Consider the following 22,852-nt stretch of genomic DNA (forward strand, 5'->3'; position numbering starts at 1 on the left):
GGCCGCCTCCCACCTGTTGCTCTTCTGATGGGCCTCCTCCCACCTGTTGCTCTTCTGATGGCCTCCTCCCACCTGTTGCTCTTCTGATGGGCCTCCCACCTGTTGCTCCTGTGATGGGCCTCGTATGTCTGTGGACCCTCAGGTAGGATACATGGGTCTCGTAGTATAGGCGGCGTCCCTCAAGATAATGTCTGGATCCCCAAGTTGTTTCCTATAACCTAATGCGTCTGTTCACCTAGCGATTCATAGGTGCCCTGAAGTTAGTGGTGTCCCTCAATAAACCTTAACAGGCTTCTGTTCTTACAATCGGGAATCCCGGGATTAGATCCCAAGTGGGACTAATAATAATAATAATAATTTATTTAGGAAAAGTACATTCAGAGACACAGTTGTAGAGTTACAGTACGAACATTCTGTTTGATTTAAAGATAGCGGTTATACATACAATATCTAAAGCCACTAGTACGCAGAGCGTTTTGGGCAAGGTTCCATTCACCTCATGCACCTGTTTACCTAGCATTAAACATGTATCAATCTATTTGCTGATGACAACTTTCATTTTCTCCAGTCCTGACCCTCTGTCCTGACCCTCTTGCTCTAAATGTCACAGTGAATACTGAACTAAATAAAGTCCATCTTTGGCTAACTGCAACAAACTGACTCTTAACATTGACAAAACTTTCTATATTTGTTTGGTAATAAATCCTCTAATGAAATTAATCTAAGAATAAACAATATACAAATCAGTAGTAAAGTTGATGGTAAATTCCTTGGTGTCCTCATTGATAACAAGCTGAATTTCCAGGGAACACATTCTAAATATAGCAAAAAAAGTTTCTAAAACTGTTGGCATTCTTTCTAAGATCAGATATTATGTACCCCGCCCTGCCCTGGTGACTCTATTACTCCCTCATCTATCCATATCTCAACTATGGTATTTGTGCTTGGGGTTCTTACTACCCAAAATCATTTACGTCCTCTAATTACTCAACACAAAGCTGCTATTTAGAACAATATCTAACTCTGGCCCCAGACAGCACTCGGTACCCTTACTCAAATCTCTGAATATGTTAGATATTAAGTCACTGCACATTCTCTCATGTGTACTCAATATATTTAAAACCCTGAATTGTAATGTCAATCCTGACCTTAAAAGCTATGTAGAAGGTTGTAACAGAACCCATGAGCATCACAACCAGAAACAAATACTGTACCTATTTGATATTCCAAGAGTGCGCCTTAACCAAAATAGTAAATGCTCTACAACTCAAGGGACCCAGAATGTGGAATGACCTTCCCACTCACATAAAGACTGTGCTCCTCCCAACCAGTTTAAGAGTAAAACTAAGTACTACCTAATTAACTCCATGTAACCTACCTTACCCTTAAATGTTAACCATGTCTTACTATTTTTAAACAATGCTGTTGTTGACCAACTTGTTTATTGGCCATTTTCTACCATGTTCCCCCTTTTTCATCTTTTATTTTTTCTTTTCAATCGAATTTATACTTTAAGCTCAATTATTATTTAAGTTTTAGTCTTAAGTTTTTTCCTTCCACACCTTGCCCGAAATGCTCTGCCATATTAGTGGCTTTAGGTATTTGTATGTACTAGCTCTGTCTATAAATAATCTGAATGTTTGTAACTTTGCATCTATGTATGTACTTTTCCTAAATAGTATATTATTATTATTATTATTATAGTTCAGGAACATGTGGGCAGCATCCTGGGAAGGCTGAGTAAATGCAACATTTGACCTTGATACATGCCTGAGTATATACATGTATACAGGCTTCATGTCCCTAAATGAATTACCGATATAATGATAATTTGTTTCATCAATCTTTTTTTTTTAACCATACATTACAATTTTTCCTTTACATTTTAAATTTCCAAACCTATACAGTATTGTACTCTTTGTACAGTATTTTGTTTTATCTGTTATGCAATAATATAATAATAATCCCAAGAGAGATTATTAGCGAGATGATCCCGGTAGTATTGTACGGTCGGGTTCCTTCTCGATGCACAATCGGAATCCCGGGCGGGACAGAAATGGTTGGACCTGGACGCCAGGAGCAGCCGAGTTGGACTAGTTGGTCCAAATGGTTGGACACACCTGTACTAGTACATTTCCCTTTCACCTAATACTGCTGTTCACCTAGCAGTAAGTAGGTACTCAGAAGTTTAGTCAGGTTGTTGTAGGGTTTCATCCTGGGGACACCTCGATATAATCCTGACGGGTATGAATACACTCTGGCTTCCCGTCCCCTGGACAATGAATTATTATTATTAATAATAATAATTCATTATCGGGGACAGGCAATCATTGTATATATACACATAGGTTTATATCGATGTGTCTCCAGGGTGGAACTACTGACCCGTCCCAGGATGCAACCTCACAACAAGCTGACTTACTCCTGAGTACTGTACCTACTTACTGTTGGCTGATAGGAAATAGGTTCACCATTTCTGTTCTTCTCGGGAACAATGTGCTGTATGTATTCATATACATACAATGGGTTAGGTGGTGCCTGGTCTAGACGTTCCTGTGCTAGCTGTATCTGCATATTTATTAATGCAGTACTGTAATTATTTTTCATGAACCCAACAATATACTATACTGTATAGTCAAAATAAGCATAAGTAATTAATGAAAAGATAATTTGAAAATGTGTACATAATCCTGTGATATTAAGTTACTTAAGGCAAGACTATGGGTAAAGTTGCTGGTCTCCGAACATTAGCAATTTAATAAACCTCCATCTTCTGCATCAATCAGTAAAATTAAACCAAAAACATAAGAGTAGCTTCTGGATATATACCACAAATACCTATGTTAATGTGGCAGTTATTTATAAATGAACATTTGGTGGAAATATTTTGTATCCAATATTTTCAGCATCTGATTTACCTGAGGGCCATTAACATTAGGGGCCTCGACTAGGACAGGAAGCCGGCAGCTTGTCAGAGGTCCTCCCCCCATTGCCTTCATGATCTTCTCTAGGTTATCGAGACCTTGACTTTTCCTTACACAGTTTTGGCATTAACGGCTTCAGCGGGTGGGCAGTTCCATGGGTTTATAACCCTGTGGGTGAAAAAGTGTTTCCTGTTGTCAGGCCTACACTTGGGTTTGTCAAGGATTGAAACAGCTGATCCTTGTTTGTGTTTTTTTTTTGAGATATATACAAGAGTTGTTACATTCTTGTACAGCCACTAGTACGCGTAGCGTTTCGGGCAAATCCCGATATGCAAATATCGGGCAAATAGTGATATGCAAGGTTCGGGGAATACCGTCGGGTTCATTTTTGACGCACAGTTAGACATTCTGGGTTTAAATCCTGGGCAAGACAGACATGACGGGCACATTTCTTTTCACCTAATGCACCTGTTCACCTAGCAGTAAGTGGGTACTTAGGAGTTAGCTTGTTATGGGGTTGCATCCTGGATAGAGTCAGTAATTTGACCGGGGGGGGTAATCAATAAAAGCCTAACGTGTATGAATACACTGACTTACTGGCCCCCCAACACAATAAATTATTATCAATTACTAATTATAGGGGAAAAATCCCTATAATGAACAGATATGATACAGTAGCAGCTTGGCTAGTGGTCGTGAATATTTGTTACAATGTATATGTTAGCTTATTTCTTGTTTGGTATTATTAAATATCCACTCCATCAAACCTCTCATTAGCTTAACTGAATTATTTAAAGTTGTGCCTGAAATGTTTTGCGTATTAGTGGACTTATTAAATACTGTATACATACTCTCTTAACAATTATTAAACTGCTGTATCATATTTGTAACTTTTCAAAATAAATTTATTATTATTATTATTATTATTCACCGAGGAGCTTGAAAGCCTACAAAGGATTGTTTATCTTGTGGTTGCGTTACAGGCAGGTCTTGTGCGGCAAAGCAACAGAAGGCGAGTTTAATGATGCAGATGTGTTGGCCACCAGTAGAATGGTGCCTTGGATGAATGCTGTGAAATGTTAAATAATGACACTATAAATCGGGCACCAATTACAAATCATATTGGCTGCCTCAAATGGCTTTGGACCAGTTGGAGCAACCCTATAAATTTGATTGAGGTCATTTAAGAGATTAAATATGTTTTCAATTGTTTGAGGTGACCAGTTGTTTTTTTGGCAAATCAGAGGTGTGGCTGTTTTCCCACTGCAGATTATGCTAAACTCATGTCATGCTATTTTGATTGTAATGAAAACATTCAAATTGGCATAGATTTTTTTTTTTTTTTTTTTTTTTTTTTTTTTTTGTGTGTGGTGTGTGTGTTGTGTGTGTATTTATGTATTTATGACTCGTATGGTCGCTTTAGTAAGATTTTGCCATATGTGTTTAACAACAACTTCTGCTCTGTTGAATCTAAGTTAAGATCTTAATGGGTTTGTAACTGTGCACTGTGTTAGATAATGTTCCAGTGGTTTGTTGGGTATTATTTGATGTTTCAGAGAGCATATAAATCATGTTTGATTAATGCAGTTCAGCTTGTTAAGTGTTTGATTTTACCTGAATTTACCTGAGGGCCACCATCTTTTTAAAAATAGGTTTATTTATAGTCTACATTTTCCAATAAAATTACAGATTAAAATGGCCGAATTTAAGACACCGGTGACCAAGCGAATCATATCAGTTCTGAAGAAAGAGAACATGGGTACTCCACAAATCTTGATACCACCATCTCCATGTATTGCGACAACTCGGATATGGAACAGGTGAGAGATATAATTAGAATTATAATAAGCTTTAGAATAAAATGGACAAAATATATATATATATATATATATATATATATATAATATATATATATATATATATATATAATATATATATATATATATATATATATATATATATATATATATATATATATATATATATATATATATATATATATATGTCGTACCTAGTAGCCAGAACTCACTTCTCAGCCTACTATGCAAGGCCCGATTTGCCTAATAAGCCAAGTTTTTATGAATTAATTGTTTTTCGACTACCTAACCTACCTAACCTAACCTAACCTAAACTTTTTTCGGCTACATAACCCAACCTAACCTATAAAGATAGGTTAGGTTAGGTTAGGTAGGGTTGGTTAGGTTCGATCATATATCTACGTTAATTTTAACTCCAATGAAAAAAAATTGACGTCATACATAATGAAATGGGTAGCTTTATGATTCCATAAGAAAAAAATTTAGAGAAAATATATTAATTGAGGAAAACTTGGCTTATTAGCAAATCGGGCCATGCATAGTAGGCTGAGAAGTGAGTTCTGGCTACTAGGTACGACATATATATATATATATATATATATATATATATATATATATATAATATAACTTTTTAACACTCGACCCACCAGGAGACTCGAACCCTGGCCCACAGAGTGGCAGGTACACACTGTATCCACTGCACCATACTTCAAAGCCATAAGAGAGGTAGGAATTCTGGGGTATTAACCCACAGATTTCCACTCTCTCCCAGGCAATGAGATGATTATTAAAATAAATATATATATATATATATATATATATATATATATATATATATATATATTATATATATATATATATATATAGATATAATATATATATTATACTAATAATAATAATAATGATGATAATAATTTATCAACTTTTTCTTGGCTCTTGTTTCCTACAGCAGTATTAAGAGAGCTTCACACTCTTTGTAGAGAGCATTGTTCCTGTTCTCCTTGGTCCAGTGGATCACTTCGTGTGGCTGTTGATTCCTCCCTCATTCTTGGTGGCAAATGAATGATTGGCATGTATGATAAGTGTAATGAAGTGCCCCTTCCCGGGTGGCACCTTCGTAACTACCCATTTTCACCCACTTCTCCCTTTGCTTTGAGGCAGTTTTGAGGAACCTTTTGGCTGCATTACCTTCTTTTGTACATTCATACCAAGGTTTAAAATACAGCCTAAATCATTTTGAATTATTATTTATTGTTATATTTATGGTAAGAAAAATACAGTACCTGCCTTTTCCAAGTGTCCCATAAAAAATAATGGTTAAAAAGATCTCCATTTTCTTTTAGAAATATTGTCCAAATACAGTAACTTTTTTCTAGGCATGTGTAAGTTGTATATCACAGCAAGAGCCCTATTCATTTATTTGACTACTATTGCATTTAACAATACAGTAGCAGAATGGCACTTGCTTTTGGTGCAGAGATAGACACAGCAGCTTGGTGTATCAAAACTGCTCGAGAGTGCTAGTGCCATAAGTTCAGAGTAGCTAGTAAGATATTACTCACAAATTTAAATGTTTCAAGATTGATTGATTTTGCTTTTTTTAGGTGTTAATGTTTACCTTTTGGAACGTTTTTCTCCAATGCGTGGCTGCTACAAATCTCCGTGGGCTGTAAAAAAAAGAAACAGGTACGATATTTTAAAACTTGTTAATGGTTAATTTTTACACATTTATTAAAAGTAACTACAGTGGCTAAGAGTAACAAAAAATTTTGAACTGTACATGCATACACTGTTAAGGTTACTTTTGTATTTTGTTTGTATTCTGAGATGATGAATAGCTTTTGATTTTCCTTTGTTTGCTAGTTATTAGGTATTCATGTGACGTGAAAACAGTTACGTAGCTATACTGGGCAGATGTAATGTGGCTCTCACTTCGCATCATTAAAAAGAAAGTGCTGCTCTGGCCCTTGCAGTGTGAAAATTGCACAGGATATAAAGAACAATTATATAAAAACTTAACACAATTTACTCTAATATTAAATATCATTATTAAATACATGAAAAATGATACCTGAAACCCTGTTTAACATACACTTGGCTATCATACGAGAAAATATAAAATGAACACATGAACAAACTTACATTAATACAAGAAAATACATCCCTAGAGGAAATAGGAATTGGCTGCTGCATAGGTAAGCTGGCTGTGTTAACACCTTGATGCCCAACCAGCAACAAAACCACTCCATACCCAAGGCCAAACAAGGGCTACAAAACCCCAGCTGGCCCCAAAGGCAGGGTAAGCAGCAAAAATCCCTACAGAAATGGTGTCCCGAACGCACCATTGAAGATAACCCTGACACGCAAAGGTAGTACTCACAGGGCACTTAGGGAAGACTAAGACACTGCAGGCACTAAGTGCATACAGCCCTGGTACACTGTAGGTACACCTAGCCACCACACCACGAACAGCAGAGGACACCCCGAAGGTAAAATCACTGCCAGGAAATCAGGGCTAGAGTTGATGACCACCCTCGATTGCATTAGTCAAAGAACTGGAATGGCTGGGTCGCCGGCGCGGAGGTGGGGTGTGACGTTTGCTTGTTTCCTTGGGATTGGAGGGAGTTCTGCCTCTGTTTGGTTTTAGGTTGCAAGGACTAATGTCATTTAGCTGGAGGATAAGGACTAATGTCATTTCTTGGTTACTGGGGAGTTTGTCTTCAAGGGCACTGCTGTAGTGTGGGGGGAAGTAGTCCCTTCCTTCCTTCCTAGTGGAAGTGTGTGGCTCTGTTGTTGGAGCTATTGTCCCCAGTCACTAACAAGGGATAAATATTACTCCGTGACAGGAGTTTGTCTCTGGTATCTCCTCTTTCCTCAGTAAGCTAGCATATTGTATGACCCTACAGGGACCTGTTGAAAAATGCCTTATGACACTAATGCCATAAATATCTGCTAGGACTGTCAGTCTTGTCCAGTGGATCCAGCAAATCTTAACTAAGGAGGCAGCTAAGTGGCTCATGCTAAACATGAGATGTATGCTTCTCATGTTTACTGAAAGCTATATCTTTGAGGAAATGATTTATTTCCTGAGCTGCTCAATCAAGTTACTCACTATTGGTTAGCCTTGTTCTTGGACTCTTACTAGTCAATTAAGGGCTACAATCCGTAGTGGTGTAGTGGTAGCACACTTGCCCTGTACTACTCGAGCAATTTCTCCTGGGTTTGATCCCTGACCAGGGAAGATTGACTGGTTGTTAATCCTTAACTGTTTGCTCCTGGTCACCAAGCAGTATTTGGAGATTTGGTTGTTAACTGATTGGTGGATTGTGTTCCAGGTAAAACTAGTAGGTAAAGCTTAATGTGAGCTATGGGACAGGAAAGCTCTAAGCCTGTTAACAAGAGTCAAGTCATCTACTCCAGTATCCTCTTGTATAAAAAAAAAGGGCTTTCTGTCTCTAACATGATGTAACCATATGAAGATTTGATGGATTAAAAAAAAAGAGAGAGAGAGCTGGTTGGACATCAACATGAATATTCACTAGGATGTTCCTTACAGATGTTCTTGACAACTCATTGTACAGGGCTTCAGAGAATTTATAAAGCCTCCCCCCCTCCCCCCCAATCATATCCAGCTAATATCCATTAACTTGGATTATCTGGATCACATTTGACCCCCCCCCCCATTCTACCAATAAAGTATGAAATGAGCTTGTGAAATCTTATTTTACTAGAAATGAAGGATTATAACAGCATAAGTTGCTCTTGATGAGTGGTGTGAGACATCTGGGTGAGCCTGTGAACCATCACTGACAGTGTTGGCATGTAAACTGTGCTCGAAAGTGATAGTTTTAGTTTTATTTCCATTAGCCAATTTTATCTGCAATATAAGTACTGTACTTAAAATAAGTAAACCATGAGTTTATCCTTGTCATGCAGGGTTTGTGGTATACATGCATCATCTAATAAAGTTATGATAAATGGATTATTTTTTATTTTTCTTCTCAGCAAAGTAGTTGACAAAGACGGGGAATTTACCAAGAGATTAAGTTTTGAAGCAGAAGTTCTGAAGAGGCTCAACCATCCAAACATAATTGGCTATCGGTCCTACACTTACAACAAGGAAGGAACTCGGTGTTTAGCCATGGAGAGTGGGGACGAGTCCCTCGCAGACATAATTGAGACCCGACAAGATGATGGACTTGGACCATTTCCATGTCTGCAAATTCTGAAAGTATAAATTCAAATTTAAGTTTTATGGATTATATTATTGGTGTTAGCAACTCTGCATAAACTACTGAGTACTGTATATTTATAAAGAGTTGGTTCATATAATAATAATAATTATTATTAATGTTATTATTATTATTATTAGTAGTAGTAGTAGTATTATTAGTATTAGTATTCACAATACAGTACAGTAATTTGCACACAAAGAACATAAGACAGGTATTTTTGAATGTGCAAGAGTTACACATAAAATGATGCCACTACTACACAGAGCATTTTGGGCAAAACTTGGAATAGTTCAGAGGAAAATTATTTAAAGGTATAATGTGGTAAACATTTAATATTAATGTATTCCACAGTAGTTCCATCTGTTCACTGGGAACGGTTCTACAGAAACTTGCAGGGTAATTCCATAGCCATATAAGCTTTTGGGTTATAACTTGGAATACATTTGAATCATGCTTTGGTCTTGCTTCATGCAGGTCGGCGTTCAATCCCCGACCGTCCAAGTGGTTGGGCACCATTCCTTTCCCCCGTCCCACCCCAAATCCTTATCCTGACCTCTTCCAAGTGCTATATAGTCGTAATGGCTTGGCGCTTTTCCCTGAAAGTTTCCTTCCTTATTTAAATTCTTGAATTTGGTGGAATTAAAAATGCAGTACTGTATCTGGTTCTCCACCCCCATAACCAGGAAGTGTCCTTGCTGTCCAGCAAAAATATCCTTACTAAATTAGCTTTTTCATTGGATATAAAATAAAGTATGGAAGAAATACTATGTCTATCTTGAGGTTATCTTGAGATGATTTCGGGGCTTTAGTGTCCCCGCGGCCCGGTCCTTGACCAGGCCTCCACCCCCAGGAAGCAGCCCGTGACAGCTGACTAACACCCAGGTACCTATTTTACTGCTAGGTAACAGGGGCATAGGGTGAAAGAAACTGCCCATTGTTTCTCGCCGGCGCCCGGGATCGAACCCGGGACCACAGGATCACAAGTCCAGCGTGCTGTCCACTCGGCCGATCGGCTCCCTTAACCACTGCACTGCACAACTCGCCTTGAGGCTCTCGACAGGTGGTGCGCAACGTGCCTCAGGGCTCTCATAGGTATAGCATATCATTCAAAACTTCTGCGGCTACATGGGATTCGATTCGCATCAGCTTCCTCAGAGCTCTCCTAAACAGACGCCATTTAAAAAAAAAAATTGTGGGCAACATTCCCGGGTATGAGAGCCTCAATACTGAGTGAGCAAGTAAGGCTGGCGCACGCAGCATGAGCTAACAGCATTACTGGTCAGCTTGTGACCACAGCATTGCCTAAAAATGTCCAAATATATATGTTACTGGTATTATTTAGCCATGATAGTATTACAGAAGAGCCTGTCATAAAGACTGTGTACAGTGTTTAGATATCAGTGAATAAAGGCTGTTCAAGATGTTCACAGTGCTAGCCACAGGACACTGCCATTATTTCGTCCATCTAAAATTCTTCGAATGACTTTTCATGTTCCTTTATAAAATAGACATGTGAAAATTATTCATTTACATGGTTTACTGACAGGATTCTGATAATAGAAGGACTGCGGTGAGAATTAGTGATGTGCATAGTATGGTAATTATGGAGGAGTAATCTTGGTGAGGGAGGGAGGGACGGAGGGTCGAGGTAGTGTCATCTGCCGGCTGGTGTATGCAACATGTTATTGTCTGGAATCACCATACCAGCTTAGTGGTTCGCTATGGTAAACACAAATGTAGATACTTATATATAACGTGTGTATAGACTGTAATAACAGCAAAAGGAGTTTGTTGGGAGGAGCCATTTTAGTGAGGGAGTGATTGAGGCTGCCGTCTGCTGGCTACTGTGTGCCTTATCATGCAGTGGCCACTATGCTGTTTGGACACCATACCATCTTAGTTGTACAGTTATGGTGAATAAAACATGTAGATACTTGTATATAATGTGTGTATATAGTGTAATATAGTAACACCACAAACAGTATTGTTGGGGGAGAAAGGTTAGTGCGCCTGGCCTTGAACCAATGAGGAAGACAGTCGCCAGCTGACTGTGTGTGGCGACGGCTTTTATTGCCTGAACTCGTCATACCAGCTTAGTTGTACACTTATGGAGAACAAAACATGTAGATAATTATATATAGCGTGCATAAATAGTGTAATAATAACAATAACAGAATGGTGGGAGTCGGAATGTTGATGAGTGGGTGTTGAAGGAGGGAGTGAGTCAGCCAGCAGTCTGCTGGCTGCAGTGTCGCGGACATTCATGTTGTTTTGGGCTCGCCAAACCAACTTAGTGGTTCGTTATGGTGAACATACACCTTTATGTGTAGATGGATATATACCTATCTACACATATGTAGATAGGTATATACAACGTGTGTTTGTGTATATAGTGTAATTACAGCAAAAACACCGATTAATCGTAGAATACACAGTTTCCGTGGTGTAGTGGTAAGACACTCGCCTGGCGTTCCGCGAGCGCTATGTCATGGGTTCGTATCCTGGCCGGGGAGGATTTACTGGGCGCAATTCCTTAACTGTAGCCTCTGTTTAACGCAACAGTAAAATGTGTACTTGGATGAAAAAACGATTCTTCGCGGCAGGGGATCGTATTCCAGGGACCTGCCCGAAATGCTACGCGTACTAGTGGCTGTACAAGAATGTAACAACTCTTGTATATATCTCAAAAAAAAAAAAAAAAAAAAAAAAAAAAAAAAAAAAAAAAATAATATACTGTACATGTCACATATATGAGGCCCATAATTTTGATCATAGTGATGTTCCACACACTGAACTATATAAACTCCATAAATTACACACTTTTGAATAATATTACAGGAAAAAATGGAGAATAAACAAATGAGAAACCTCAAAATAATTGTGAAACATTATATTCATGGCAACTACCGCACCACGAGGTGGCGGGGCCTAGTGACCTTGAGCGCTCCGTCGCTCAGCGCCCATAATTTGCTCAACTTCCCAGCTCCATCGTGGTTAAAGTATGTCACATACAATATTCTTTTCTTTTTTAGTTTCCTGTGATCAGAGACTGCATTTTAACAATACAAGAAGATAAAATAATTTTTTGGAAAGAATTTATTTTCGGTTCACCACAGGTGTGTCGCATTTTAATGCAGAACAGTGCATTGGTTAAAACATTTAGTGATTAAAGCATCCATAAATGAGAAAAAATGGCTTCAAGCAACTCAGGTCAATGTATACAAAGTTCTCCTATATCTGTGCAAGGAGCACTGTGGAGTATATCTCAATGCAGCAATAAATATGGAATAAAAAGTAAGATTTGTTTAGGGGTATATTCCAGCTATCACATTATACAGGCAAACTGATGGTTTAGTGAAAACTGCTCAATAAACAGTTTATATTATAACTCTGTGACTAAGGTAAGTTTTATATAAGTGACATAAGTGACAATGATTGTCTTAATTTGCAGGTGGCAAGAGACATTTCTTCAGCTCTTATATACCTGCACGATGAGATGCACTTACTCCACGGTGACCTGAAGAGTGCTAACATCCTCATCAAGAACAACTTTGATACAGTAAAACTTTGTGATTTTGGAGTAACTTTAAAACTAAATGAAAATGTGAGTATACATAGAACTGTAAATATTTTGTTTATATTTTCTGTGTACAGTGTGTGTATTCGCCTAGTTGTACTTGCTGGGGGTTGAGCTTCGGCTCTTTGGTCCCGCATCTCAACTGTCAATCAACTGGTGTACACATTCTTGAGCCTTTTAGGCTCTTACACTTGAAACTGTGTATGGAGTCAGCCTCCACCACATCACATCCTAATGCATTCCATTTGTTAACTACTCTGACACTAAAAAAATTCTTACTAATGTGTCTATGGTTCATTTGGGCACTCAATTTCCACCTGTGTCCCCTAGTGCGTGTGCTCCTTGTGTTAAATAAACTGTCTTTGTCTGCCCTATCAAATCCTTTGAGAATCTTGTATGTGACGATCCTGTCTTCCCTAACTCTTCTGTCTTGTCTAACTCGGAAGGTGTCCCCTTCCGAGGTGGTGGCGGGGGCATTAGAGCTTGTTACCCCTGCCGATGCGTAAGGGTCTGACCAGTGGGCCCCCCCCCTTCCTTAGGATTTTTTGGCTGCCCTGGCTTTTTCTTGTGAGGCCAGGGCTATGGGGGGACGACTCGGCTCTGGGTTCTCAGAATGGGGTTCCTGGGGCAGGGGAGGGGTTGACTTAGGGACCTTGGGCCCCTGTTGATCCCCGCCTGGGTTTTTGTACCCTTGGGGTGGGGCTTGGTGTTGCAAGGAGAGGGGTTCTCTTCGCTCTCTCCTTGTACAAATTGGATTTGGCTGTTACCCCTCCCCAGGTTCAGTTTCGCGATCCTCGGTCCCATCCTTCTGGAGGTTTTTGGCTTCCCGTGTCCCTTCTCATGTGGTGCGGGAGGCCCTTGCGGCTTGCCTCCTGAGTGAATAAAGTGAACAATGAAATCCTTCCATTTGTGTAATTTTCAGTTAATGAATTTACCATATTTATAATAGATATGAACTGTAAATGTAACCTTGCTAACAAATTCCTTAGTGTGTTACCTATCATTTATGACCTCTTTTTCTTTAATTTGTGTATAGGGAGTGGCAAGTGAAGATGAATGTTATGTGGGCACGGAGTGTTGGTCAGCTCCTGAAGTCATTGCTTGTGATGCCATAACCCACAAAACTGATATGTTCTCCTTTGGCCTTGTTCTATGGTGAGTACAATGTCATGTGTATGGTGAGTACAGCACCGTGTGTATGGTGAGTACAGCACCGTGTGTATGGTGAGTACAGCACCGTGTGTATGGTGAGTACAGCACCGTGTGTATGGTGAGTACAGCACCGTGTGTATGGTGAGTACAGCACCGTGTGTATGGTGAGTACAGCATTGTGTGTATGGTGAGTACAGCACCGTGTGTATGGTGAGTACAGCACCGTGTGAATGGTGAGTACAGCACCGTGTGTATGGTGAGTACAGCACCGTGTGTATGGTGAGTACAGCATTGTGTGTATGGTGAGTACAGCACCGTGTGTATGGTGAGTACAGCACCGTGTGTATGGTGAGTACAGCACCGTGTGTATGGTGAGTACAGCACCGTGTGTATGGTGAGTACAGCACTGTGTGTATGGTGAGCACAGCAATGTGTGTATGGTGAGCACAGAATCGTGTGTATGGTGAGTACAGCACCGTGTGTATGGTAAGTACAGCACTGTGTGTATGGTGAGTACAGCACCGTGTGTATGGTGAGTACAGCACCGTGTGTATGGTGAGTACAGCACCGTGTGTATGGTGAGTACAGCACCGTGTGTATGGTGAGTACAGCACCGTGTGTATGGTAAGTACAGCACTGTGTGTATGGTGAGTACAGCACCGTGTGTATGGTGAGTACAGCACCGTGTGTATGGTGAGTACAGCACCGTGTGTATGGTAAGTACAGCACTGTGTGTATGGTGAGTACAGCACTGTGTGTATGGTGAGTACAGCACTGTGTGTATGGTGAGTACAGCACCGTGTGTATGGTGAGCACAGAATCGTGTGTATGGTGAGTACAGCACCGTGTGTATGGTGAGTACAGCACTGTGTGTATGGTGAGTACAGCACTGTGTGTATGGTGAGTACAGCACCATGTGTATGGTGAGTACAGCACCATGTGTATGGTGAGTACAGCACCATGTGTATGGTAATTATTCAAGTTTACTTACAAGATGAGAGATACGCTCGTGGTGTCTCAGCCTCCCAGTACAGTGTGTCATGTAACACTCAAAGACACAGTTTTTGCCTCCACCACCAACTCTGTAAAAGTGAACTATCTAACACTTTTTGGCAGCTTTGTTTCTTTAGTTTGAACCTCTGTTCTTGTGTTCTTGCAGTTACATTGTCAACAATTCTTCTTTATAAATGTTGTAAATTCCTGTTAGTCTTTTGTATGTAGTGGTCATATCACTTTTTTTTTTCCTCTATCTTCTAGCGTTAGTATATTTAATGCCTCTAACCTCTCCTTGTAGCTCTTGTTTCAAGTTCTGGGGGCCAATTACTTACATGTCTTTGCACCTTTTCCAGCTAATTGGTGTGTTTCTTGAGATATGAACAGCATACAGCTGCTGCTTATTCCAACTTTGGTATCGCAAAAATTTTGAATAATTTCTTTAATTTATCATGATCCATGTACTTTAAGGTGATTGTAAAGTTAGGAAGCATGACATACTCTCCTTGCACAATGTTCTTTATGAGTACACTCATAGTCTTATAAACACTTCAGGAGACAATTTTCTATCCCAAACCACCTCTAGATCTTTATCAGAATTTTGTAAAACTTTTCACATAGGTTGTGTGGAGCCTATTTTCTCATATTACACATTCCATAATGCAGCAACATAGTTCTTTTAACTGAAGCTTTAGATAGTTGCTTGTGTCTAGCACATGGGAAGGAAGAAAGGTACTGTAATTATCAGAAGAACTCACTAAGCCATTGCGACTATATAGCAATTGAAAGGGATATGAGGATAAGAATGAAGGAAAGGAATGGTGCCCAACCACTTGGACAGTTGGGGATTGAATGCTGACCTGCAAAAAGCTAGGCTGTCGTTCTACCATCCAGTCCAACAAGGTTAAAATAGTAGCTTAGAAGTTAATGGATGCAGTATAGTCGTCGGGGTGGTGTTTTGTGGAAGCTTGTGAAATGATTATATTAATGAAGACTACAAGATGAAAATGAGGTTTGAATGATGGAACGTAGCAAATATACTGAAGAAACTTTAAAATCACATTAGGGAAAATATTTGAATTAGAAAGATAATGAACCATAAGTGAGATGCATGTTGAAAGAGCAGCTTAGAGGGCTTTCTGATGCATCATAGATGTAGAAAGAAACTATAAAATGCCTTGCCAATATTTAGTTCAGGAAAATCATTTCTTTACCTTACCTGGAGCATACTTTCAAAGGGTTCCAGGAGTTCTACTCGCCGAGCCTGGCCTGGGGCTAGTCTTAATGTTGAGGACAGACCAAGTTTTGTTTCTACTACACAGGGAGAACATGTCGACTGTACCGGGTACCGTATAGGGGTATACAGTATACAGTCTTCTTTCTGGGACTGATAAATAATAACATCAAGAAAACACACAGAAATCACATGAACATGATATATATATATATATATATCAATGAGAAAATCCACTAGGGCTGTGAGGAGGGCGCGATCCTATGACCGCGGCATTGCTAAGCCACATACTCTATCACTATTCTACTTCCACACAAGTGTTTGTGAATCATACATAAAAACTTGGACTGGCTTCAGTAAGGCCTCCAGATATCCTGTGATTTCAGTAGAAATCCGGTTGTATGAGACTTACAAGTCAGTGGTGGTCTAGTGGTAGAGTATGTGCATTGGCAACCTTGAGGTTACCTTGAAGTGCTTCCGGGGCTCAGCGTCTCCGCGGCCCGGTAGTCGACCAGGCCTCCTGGTTGCTGGACTGATCAACCAGGCTGTTAGACGCGGCTGCTCGCAGCCTGACGTATGAGTCACAGCCTGGTTGATCAGGTATCCTTTGGAGGTGCTTATCCAGTTCTCTCTTGAACACTGTGAGGGGTCGGCCAGTTATGCAGGTGAACAATGCCGGGGTTGTAGGATCGCGCCCACCTCACAACACTGGTGGATTTTCTCAATAGCAAGAATCTTGTCAAGACAACTACTGCATATATTAAGATGAAAAAACTTGGAGTCAGTTTAGTGTACTTCTCTGTGGAGAGTCCCTCCGGCTCCCCAGAGTTGTACTGGACTGATGTGTGTATATTAGACTGTGGCAACGATCAATCGATGGAGTTCTAGGCCTACCAGGAACCACAAGCCAGAATCTGGCCCCCTTAGAGAGGCACGAGGAGCAATGGCCTATAGACAGCCCCATGCAGTTGGAAGTAGTCTATGTCTGCCGTCTACCAGGTCAGGGATCCCAGAAAGGTAGAAATCCCAAAACAAACTACAGCTGGTTAAACACTGCAAGCTGAAAACTGAACGAGCAAGCAGGGCTCCACAATCAGAAAACAAGCAAACAAGCCTGACATCACCACAGTTGCCACTCCGCTGTCTGTGCAACGCCCCCATCCCTGGGAGGGGGAAGGGGAGTCCCAGACCTCCTGCACCAGCTATCCAACCCCCAGTTCTGAGGCTTTTGTGTTAGGTGGCAGTCAATCGACTCTGGCTCCAATTCTTGAACAGTGCTGTGCCTTGTGGTGGTTTGCTGCCGTGTGGTGGTTTACTGCGGTGTGGTGGTGTGCGAGCGAGATGTTATTCCAAAAGTACTGGGGGTGCATATGCCTAGGGTTCCCTTCCCTAAGTGCCCTGTAATTACTGCCCTTGCAGTTTGGGGTTACCTTCCACAAACTGTGGGGGCTACCTCAGCAGGGTTCTTTAGGGTTTTCCTACCCCTCTTTGGCCTTGAGTAGGAGGGAGCATTCTTGCTGGCAGGGGTGCAAGGTACTGTACAGCTATCTTATAATACGGATAGTGGCCGGTTCTGTTCCTCCTGGAGACATTGTGCTTTAGCAGGGTGTTTATTTTCTTTTGTTTTGTTTTTTGCCTGGTGTGGTTGTAGGACCACTTGTATGATTTTGGTGACCCTCCACTAGGTCCCTATGATTGCACACGTCGCAGGAGTTCAGCCTTTTGTTTGTTTGTTTGTTTCATAGTTCTGGGATAACTGATTAGCAGTACTGTACCTTGCCTGAGCTTCCCTTAGCAGTCAGCCTAAGGGCCCTGGAAACCCCTATTGGGGCTCATTGGTACAATGGGTGTGTCCTCTGAATCCCATCTCGCTTCATGCGAGTTTGAAAGTTGATCTGTCCCCTTGTCTTAGGGTGACGCTCACGTCTTATGGCGAATATTATTGCCTCTTATTGTGCAGCGCTGGCAGAGCCTCTTCATCTTCAGCTTGCGTTCGGGGTGGATGTCACTTCTGCTCCATTCCACAAGCTTTCTCGGGTGTTGTTTCACCTCCGGCCAGTTCATGCGCCACCCGAGCCATACTGTTAGTTGGACTGGGTGCTTTCCTCTCTCTCTTTTCTCAGTTTGTGGTGACCCCCTTCGGTTCTGGACTGTTTTTCTAAGGTTCTTTTCTTGTTAGCATTGGCCTCTGGGGGTTGGGTCGGGGAGCTTCATGCTCTCCTTCGGTGCAGGGGTTTCTGCTCTTTTGCTCCTGGTGGTCGTTTTGTTCGTTTGCAGTCGTCTCCTTCTTTTCTGGTAATGAATGATACTGCTGCTTTCTGGAGGGATCCTTGGGTTGTTGATGCTTGGTTGGTTCAGCCGGGGGTGCATCATGTTTGTGTCTTGTTGTGGCTTTTCTCCGTTACTTGCGCGCCTTAGCCTCAGTGGCCGGTGACGCACTTTGGGTTACCCAGTTTCCCTTTTTCCCTGTTCCAGGGCGTGGGTTTCCCAGGTTGTCTGCAGCATTATTCGGTCGAGCCAGCCTGCGATCTATCCCCCGTGCCCATGACGTTCATAAGTTTGCTGCTTTATCTGCTGTTTTTGGTAATATATCTTAGGCTGACGTTCAGGCACGGGCTTTTGGAGGTCGAACAGAGTCCTGGCTGCACGGTACCTCGTTAATTTACCGGGCCCTTCCCGACCATGTGTAGCCTTGGGTGCAGGTTGCAGCCAGTTGCCTCGCTTTCGAGTTGAGGAGCGAGTGGCTGCCACCTCCCGGGTAAGTCCCTCTTTTCCTTTATCATTGGTTAGGTAGCTCCGGGGAGCAGGAGGGGTCTACACAGAAAATCAGTGTTGAATGTAATGAAAATCCATTTTCTGGGTGAGACCCCGGAGGCTCCCGGCAACCCTCTCTTCCTCCCGGTCGGCATTTTTGTGTTTTTGATATTCAGCCTCTGAACTGGAGTTGGGTAGCCAGTGCCGGAGGTCTAGGACCCCTTCCCCCTATCCCCCTCTCAGGGAGTGGGGAGTTGAGCAAACACCGGGCGCTATGGTGACGTCATGCTTGTTTACATGTTTTCTAATTGGGGAGCTCTGCTTGCTTGTTCGGCTTTCAGTTTGCAATGTTTAACCAGCTGTAGTTTGTTTTGGGCTTCCTAACTTTCTGGGTACTTGACCTGGTAGATGGCAGATATAGACTGCTTCCAACTACATGGGGGTGTCAACGGGTCATTGCTCCTCATGCCTCTCTGAGGGGACCAGGTTCTGGCTTGTGCTCCCCAGTAGGCCTAGAACTCCATCGATTGACTGTTGCTACGGTCTATTATATATACACATCAACCCGGTATAGCTCCGGAGAGCCTCTGGGTCTCACTCAGAAAATGCTGTTTCATTAAATTCAATGATGATTTTTTGTGCTAAATCATTAGTATATTAAAATATCTTTGTGAATTAACCATATCATTACCATTTTAGGGAGATGTTGTCCCTTAACCCTCCTCATATGGATAAACTGGACTTCGGTGAGGCTACATCAGAAGAGAAGACTGATACTTCAGATGGCGGGAAAGATGAAGAGTTTTATAAAGCACTAGGTAATTTCTAACTGCCTTAAATCTTTATCATATTTATATTTGAAGATACAAAAATAAAATGAAACTTTACTATAATAATAATTGCAACACTAATTTGTTAAGTGCACTCTATCATTATTTTTTTTTTTTTTTTTTTTTTTTTTTAAGCAGCAGCTGTAATCTTTTGGCATACTGTAGTTCCCAAGACATGCATTATGTAGTACAAAAAAGCAGCGTTGAATGTAATGAAATGCCAGTTTCTGGGTAAATCCCCCTTACTGATTAAGTGGCTTAGCAGAAAAGCTAAGCCTACTGACATGCGAAATTGGAGATGAAAAACATGGAAACTGCTTCTCAGAGGATCAGCACAAACAGCTTCAGCAAGGCAGACAACGCATAAGCAGCCGAGACAAAGACCCAAGCTGAGGGTCCACCACCCTGTGCCCCTGCATCTTCTGAAAGCCAATCCAAAAATAGCTCCAGAAGACCAAAGAAACGTAAGACAGAGGCCAAATGACTGCGAGTCCAAAAGTCGTCGGCCCACCAAAGCAGCCGAAATAGAGGGGGACCTGAGCATGCAGCTGCATCAGACCAACACCACGAGGAAGTCCAGGGGTGAAGAGGGACTCATTGAGAAACCCACAAGAACATCAACAACACACAGGAACATCCCGCAACATGTGTGCGGTTACGACAAAAGCTAGCCAAGCCCCAAGAGAAAAGAAGGGGCAGTCCGTTTGCCAGGAAGACACCAGGACCTCGGAAGGCACCCAGTATGTGGAAGAAGAACTGAACTCAAAGAAAACTAGAACCAACACCGAGGCATAAACCAGGTCTCACAGGAGGTGAGCACCGAGTACCTCCTGAACCTCTGCAGGGGAAATCCAAGAGGAAGAAACCAGGGCTTGTATGGTAAATGAGGCCTACAGGAAGCCCAGGCACTAGGGCCAGCCAAGCCGGTAAACCCTGTCAATGCAGGCAATCCAACTGCAAGCAGCCAGAGAAAAGCCTGGGAGGGGGGGGGGGGAATTATAGGAGGACCACCACCACACCCCAGGCAAAGCCTAATCAGGCGAAAAGCAGAATTCTGTCAGAAAAGGCAAAAAATGCTGGAAAAAAGTAGAAGCCCAATAAAACTCCTGAACTCCACAACAGCAAAGTCAGAGAGAAACATCGACACGCCGTCAAAAGCTGAAAAGCGGTCTGCGCCACCCGCTGTGCTTCCCACGAGCTAACAAACACACCCCCTACCCAGAGCAAGGCGGAAAACCCCAAGGCCCCAGACACACCCCAAGGGCGAAGACAAACCACAAGTGAGGAAGTCCTCTAATGGGGTGTGATCCCCAAACACCCCAGGAGAGATAACCTCGAGACGCACAGGTAGTACTTACGGAGCACCTAAGGAAGGTGGCCCTAAGTGCATGATGCTACAGTTCTCGAAACGCCTGGCAACACGCACACATCCATTTTACAACACTGCGGCAAGGGTGAAAACACCAAAGAAAATGGGAATACGGAGTCAGAACGACAGCGACCACTCGGCACGACTACATCAATCCAAGAACTGACTGGGGTGGCTGGACTTACCCAGACAGGTTTCCCCTGTCCTCTGTGGAGGAACTTTTCAACCAGGCAGTAGTCCATTTTGATTTGCCTACCTTTCTGGGTGCCTTCCCTGGTCGATGGCAAGATGACACTTTAAATGTAAAGTGTTCATGAGCCATTGCTCCCTTTGCCTCTCTTAGGGGGCCAGGTTCTGGCTTGTGGTCCCCAGTAGGCTTACAAAGAACTCTGCAACTGATGACACTCAAGTACTATGGCACTTGATCAGTAAGATAACCTCAGGGAGCCGACAGGGCTTCCCCACAGAAATTAACACTCAGGGATGGTTCCCTCTGTGTTTTTTATGTCCTTAAAACACCTATCAGGAGTCAGTGCCATTTCAAACTGACTCCCCTCACAGGGGCAAGAAACATGTTAATATCAAAGCTTAACCCAGCATTTAGGTGATAAAGTTCCCCACAATTTGTCACAAAACAGTGCCTCCCTCCAAGAAATGTTTAGAAATTCCTGAACTGCCAAACAAAACTGTAACCAGCTAATAATACACAAGGTGATTTCCTCACTGCCATTAGATGAGCGCCTCCGGTGAAGTGACCATCTTGGTAGCTTGCCTGGCACCGCCTCATGTGTTCCTATAGTTCCTGCTATAGACAAGTAGTGAACTCATTTGCTTTGGTTTGGAATTGAGAACTTCTCTTATGTGGCTGTTTAGTAGATGCTGTTGCTAAGGAAAATCATTCATACATATCCCATCATTCCCTGCACAAATTTCTACCCTTATAATGTTATCTGCAGTAAAGTTATCCATAACTTTTAGTATGATAGATACTGTAGATGGCTACTGCCAATAACAAATGAAGTGGCATCAATTGTGACTTCTATAACCATAATAAGAAGTGGAGAAATGCCCTTTTCCCCAATATATAACACACAAGGTTAATTTGTTGGTACTAAATGGAATGGAAACTCATCCCTTATGCTTAGTCATCTGTCTCCTGGTTGCATGTCTCGATTTTCAAAATCTGAAAGTTTGCTTCTCTACTGGTGCTATATGCACCTGGTGCTACATATATCAATTGATAAAAATCCTCGATGAATCTGGCTCCTTTGTCATTGATCATCTTGTGTTTTTGTGCTGTCGAGTTGGCATCCCAAGTGATATTTATGAATTCTTGATTTTTCTGTGCCATGACAACCTTTCATGCTCTTCCTTTTAATAATTGCTTGCTTACAGGCAAAGTGTCATTCGTCCATAAAGCCGCAATGTGGCGTTTCTCTATATTGCAGCATTTAACTTTTTAAAACGTTAAATATTAAATTACGTTTGTGTGAGCAGCAGTTTACTGTTTACTTGTTTTCCAGGGACACGACCAGCTCTACCCGACGTTGTGTTGGGTGATGACTACCTGCCCGTGTTGGAGATATTCTACGCTTGTACTGAGGCTGATCATGCTAGGAGGCCATCAGCCAAACAAGTTTTGCATGTTCTTGATTGTCTGAAATAAAAATGAAAGGAAATATGAAACTTGAGAAAATGTTTGTCTTAATCGTGTTGATAAAAAATATTGTTCTATAATTTGTAAGGTTTCATTGCTCACAGTGCCTTGTTGTAATATAGTGAGAAGCCAAATATGAATGTTTCTAAGCACGAGGCAAATAGTGCTTGTACACTCTTGTATACGTACACATGCATGTGTGCATTCAATTACACACTTGTTAATTCATCAATATACCTTTTAATCATATTAGCTGTAAATTTTAATTTAGTTTTTTTCTCCACCTGTCACCCTTCATTGCATTATTATG

The 22,852-nt window shown here is 41.5% G+C and overlaps 1 protein-coding gene across 1 annotated transcript; it reads left to right on the forward strand.

The window, feature by feature from the left end:
- The first annotated feature begins 4,616 nt into the window (after window positions 1–4,616).
- LOC138349843 (lymphokine-activated killer T-cell-originated protein kinase homolog) lies at window positions 4,617–22,789 on the forward strand. Its single transcript, XM_069322689.1, is given in 8 exon segments — window positions 4,617–4,718; window positions 4,720–4,744; window positions 6,346–6,427; window positions 8,747–8,972; window positions 12,428–12,580; window positions 13,590–13,708; window positions 19,386–19,504; window positions 22,409–22,789. Coding segments are annotated over 8 exon segments (966 nt in total). The 5' UTR covers window positions 4,617–4,619; the 3' UTR covers window positions 22,552–22,789.
- The last annotated feature ends 63 nt before the right edge of the window (window positions 22,790–22,852 follow it).

The sequence above is a fragment of the Procambarus clarkii genome, chromosome 11 (genome assembly GCF_040958095.1).
Source record: "Procambarus clarkii isolate CNS0578487 chromosome 11, FALCON_Pclarkii_2.0, whole genome shotgun sequence".
In the NCBI taxonomy this organism is placed as follows: domain Eukaryota; kingdom Metazoa; phylum Arthropoda; class Malacostraca; order Decapoda; family Cambaridae; genus Procambarus; species Procambarus clarkii.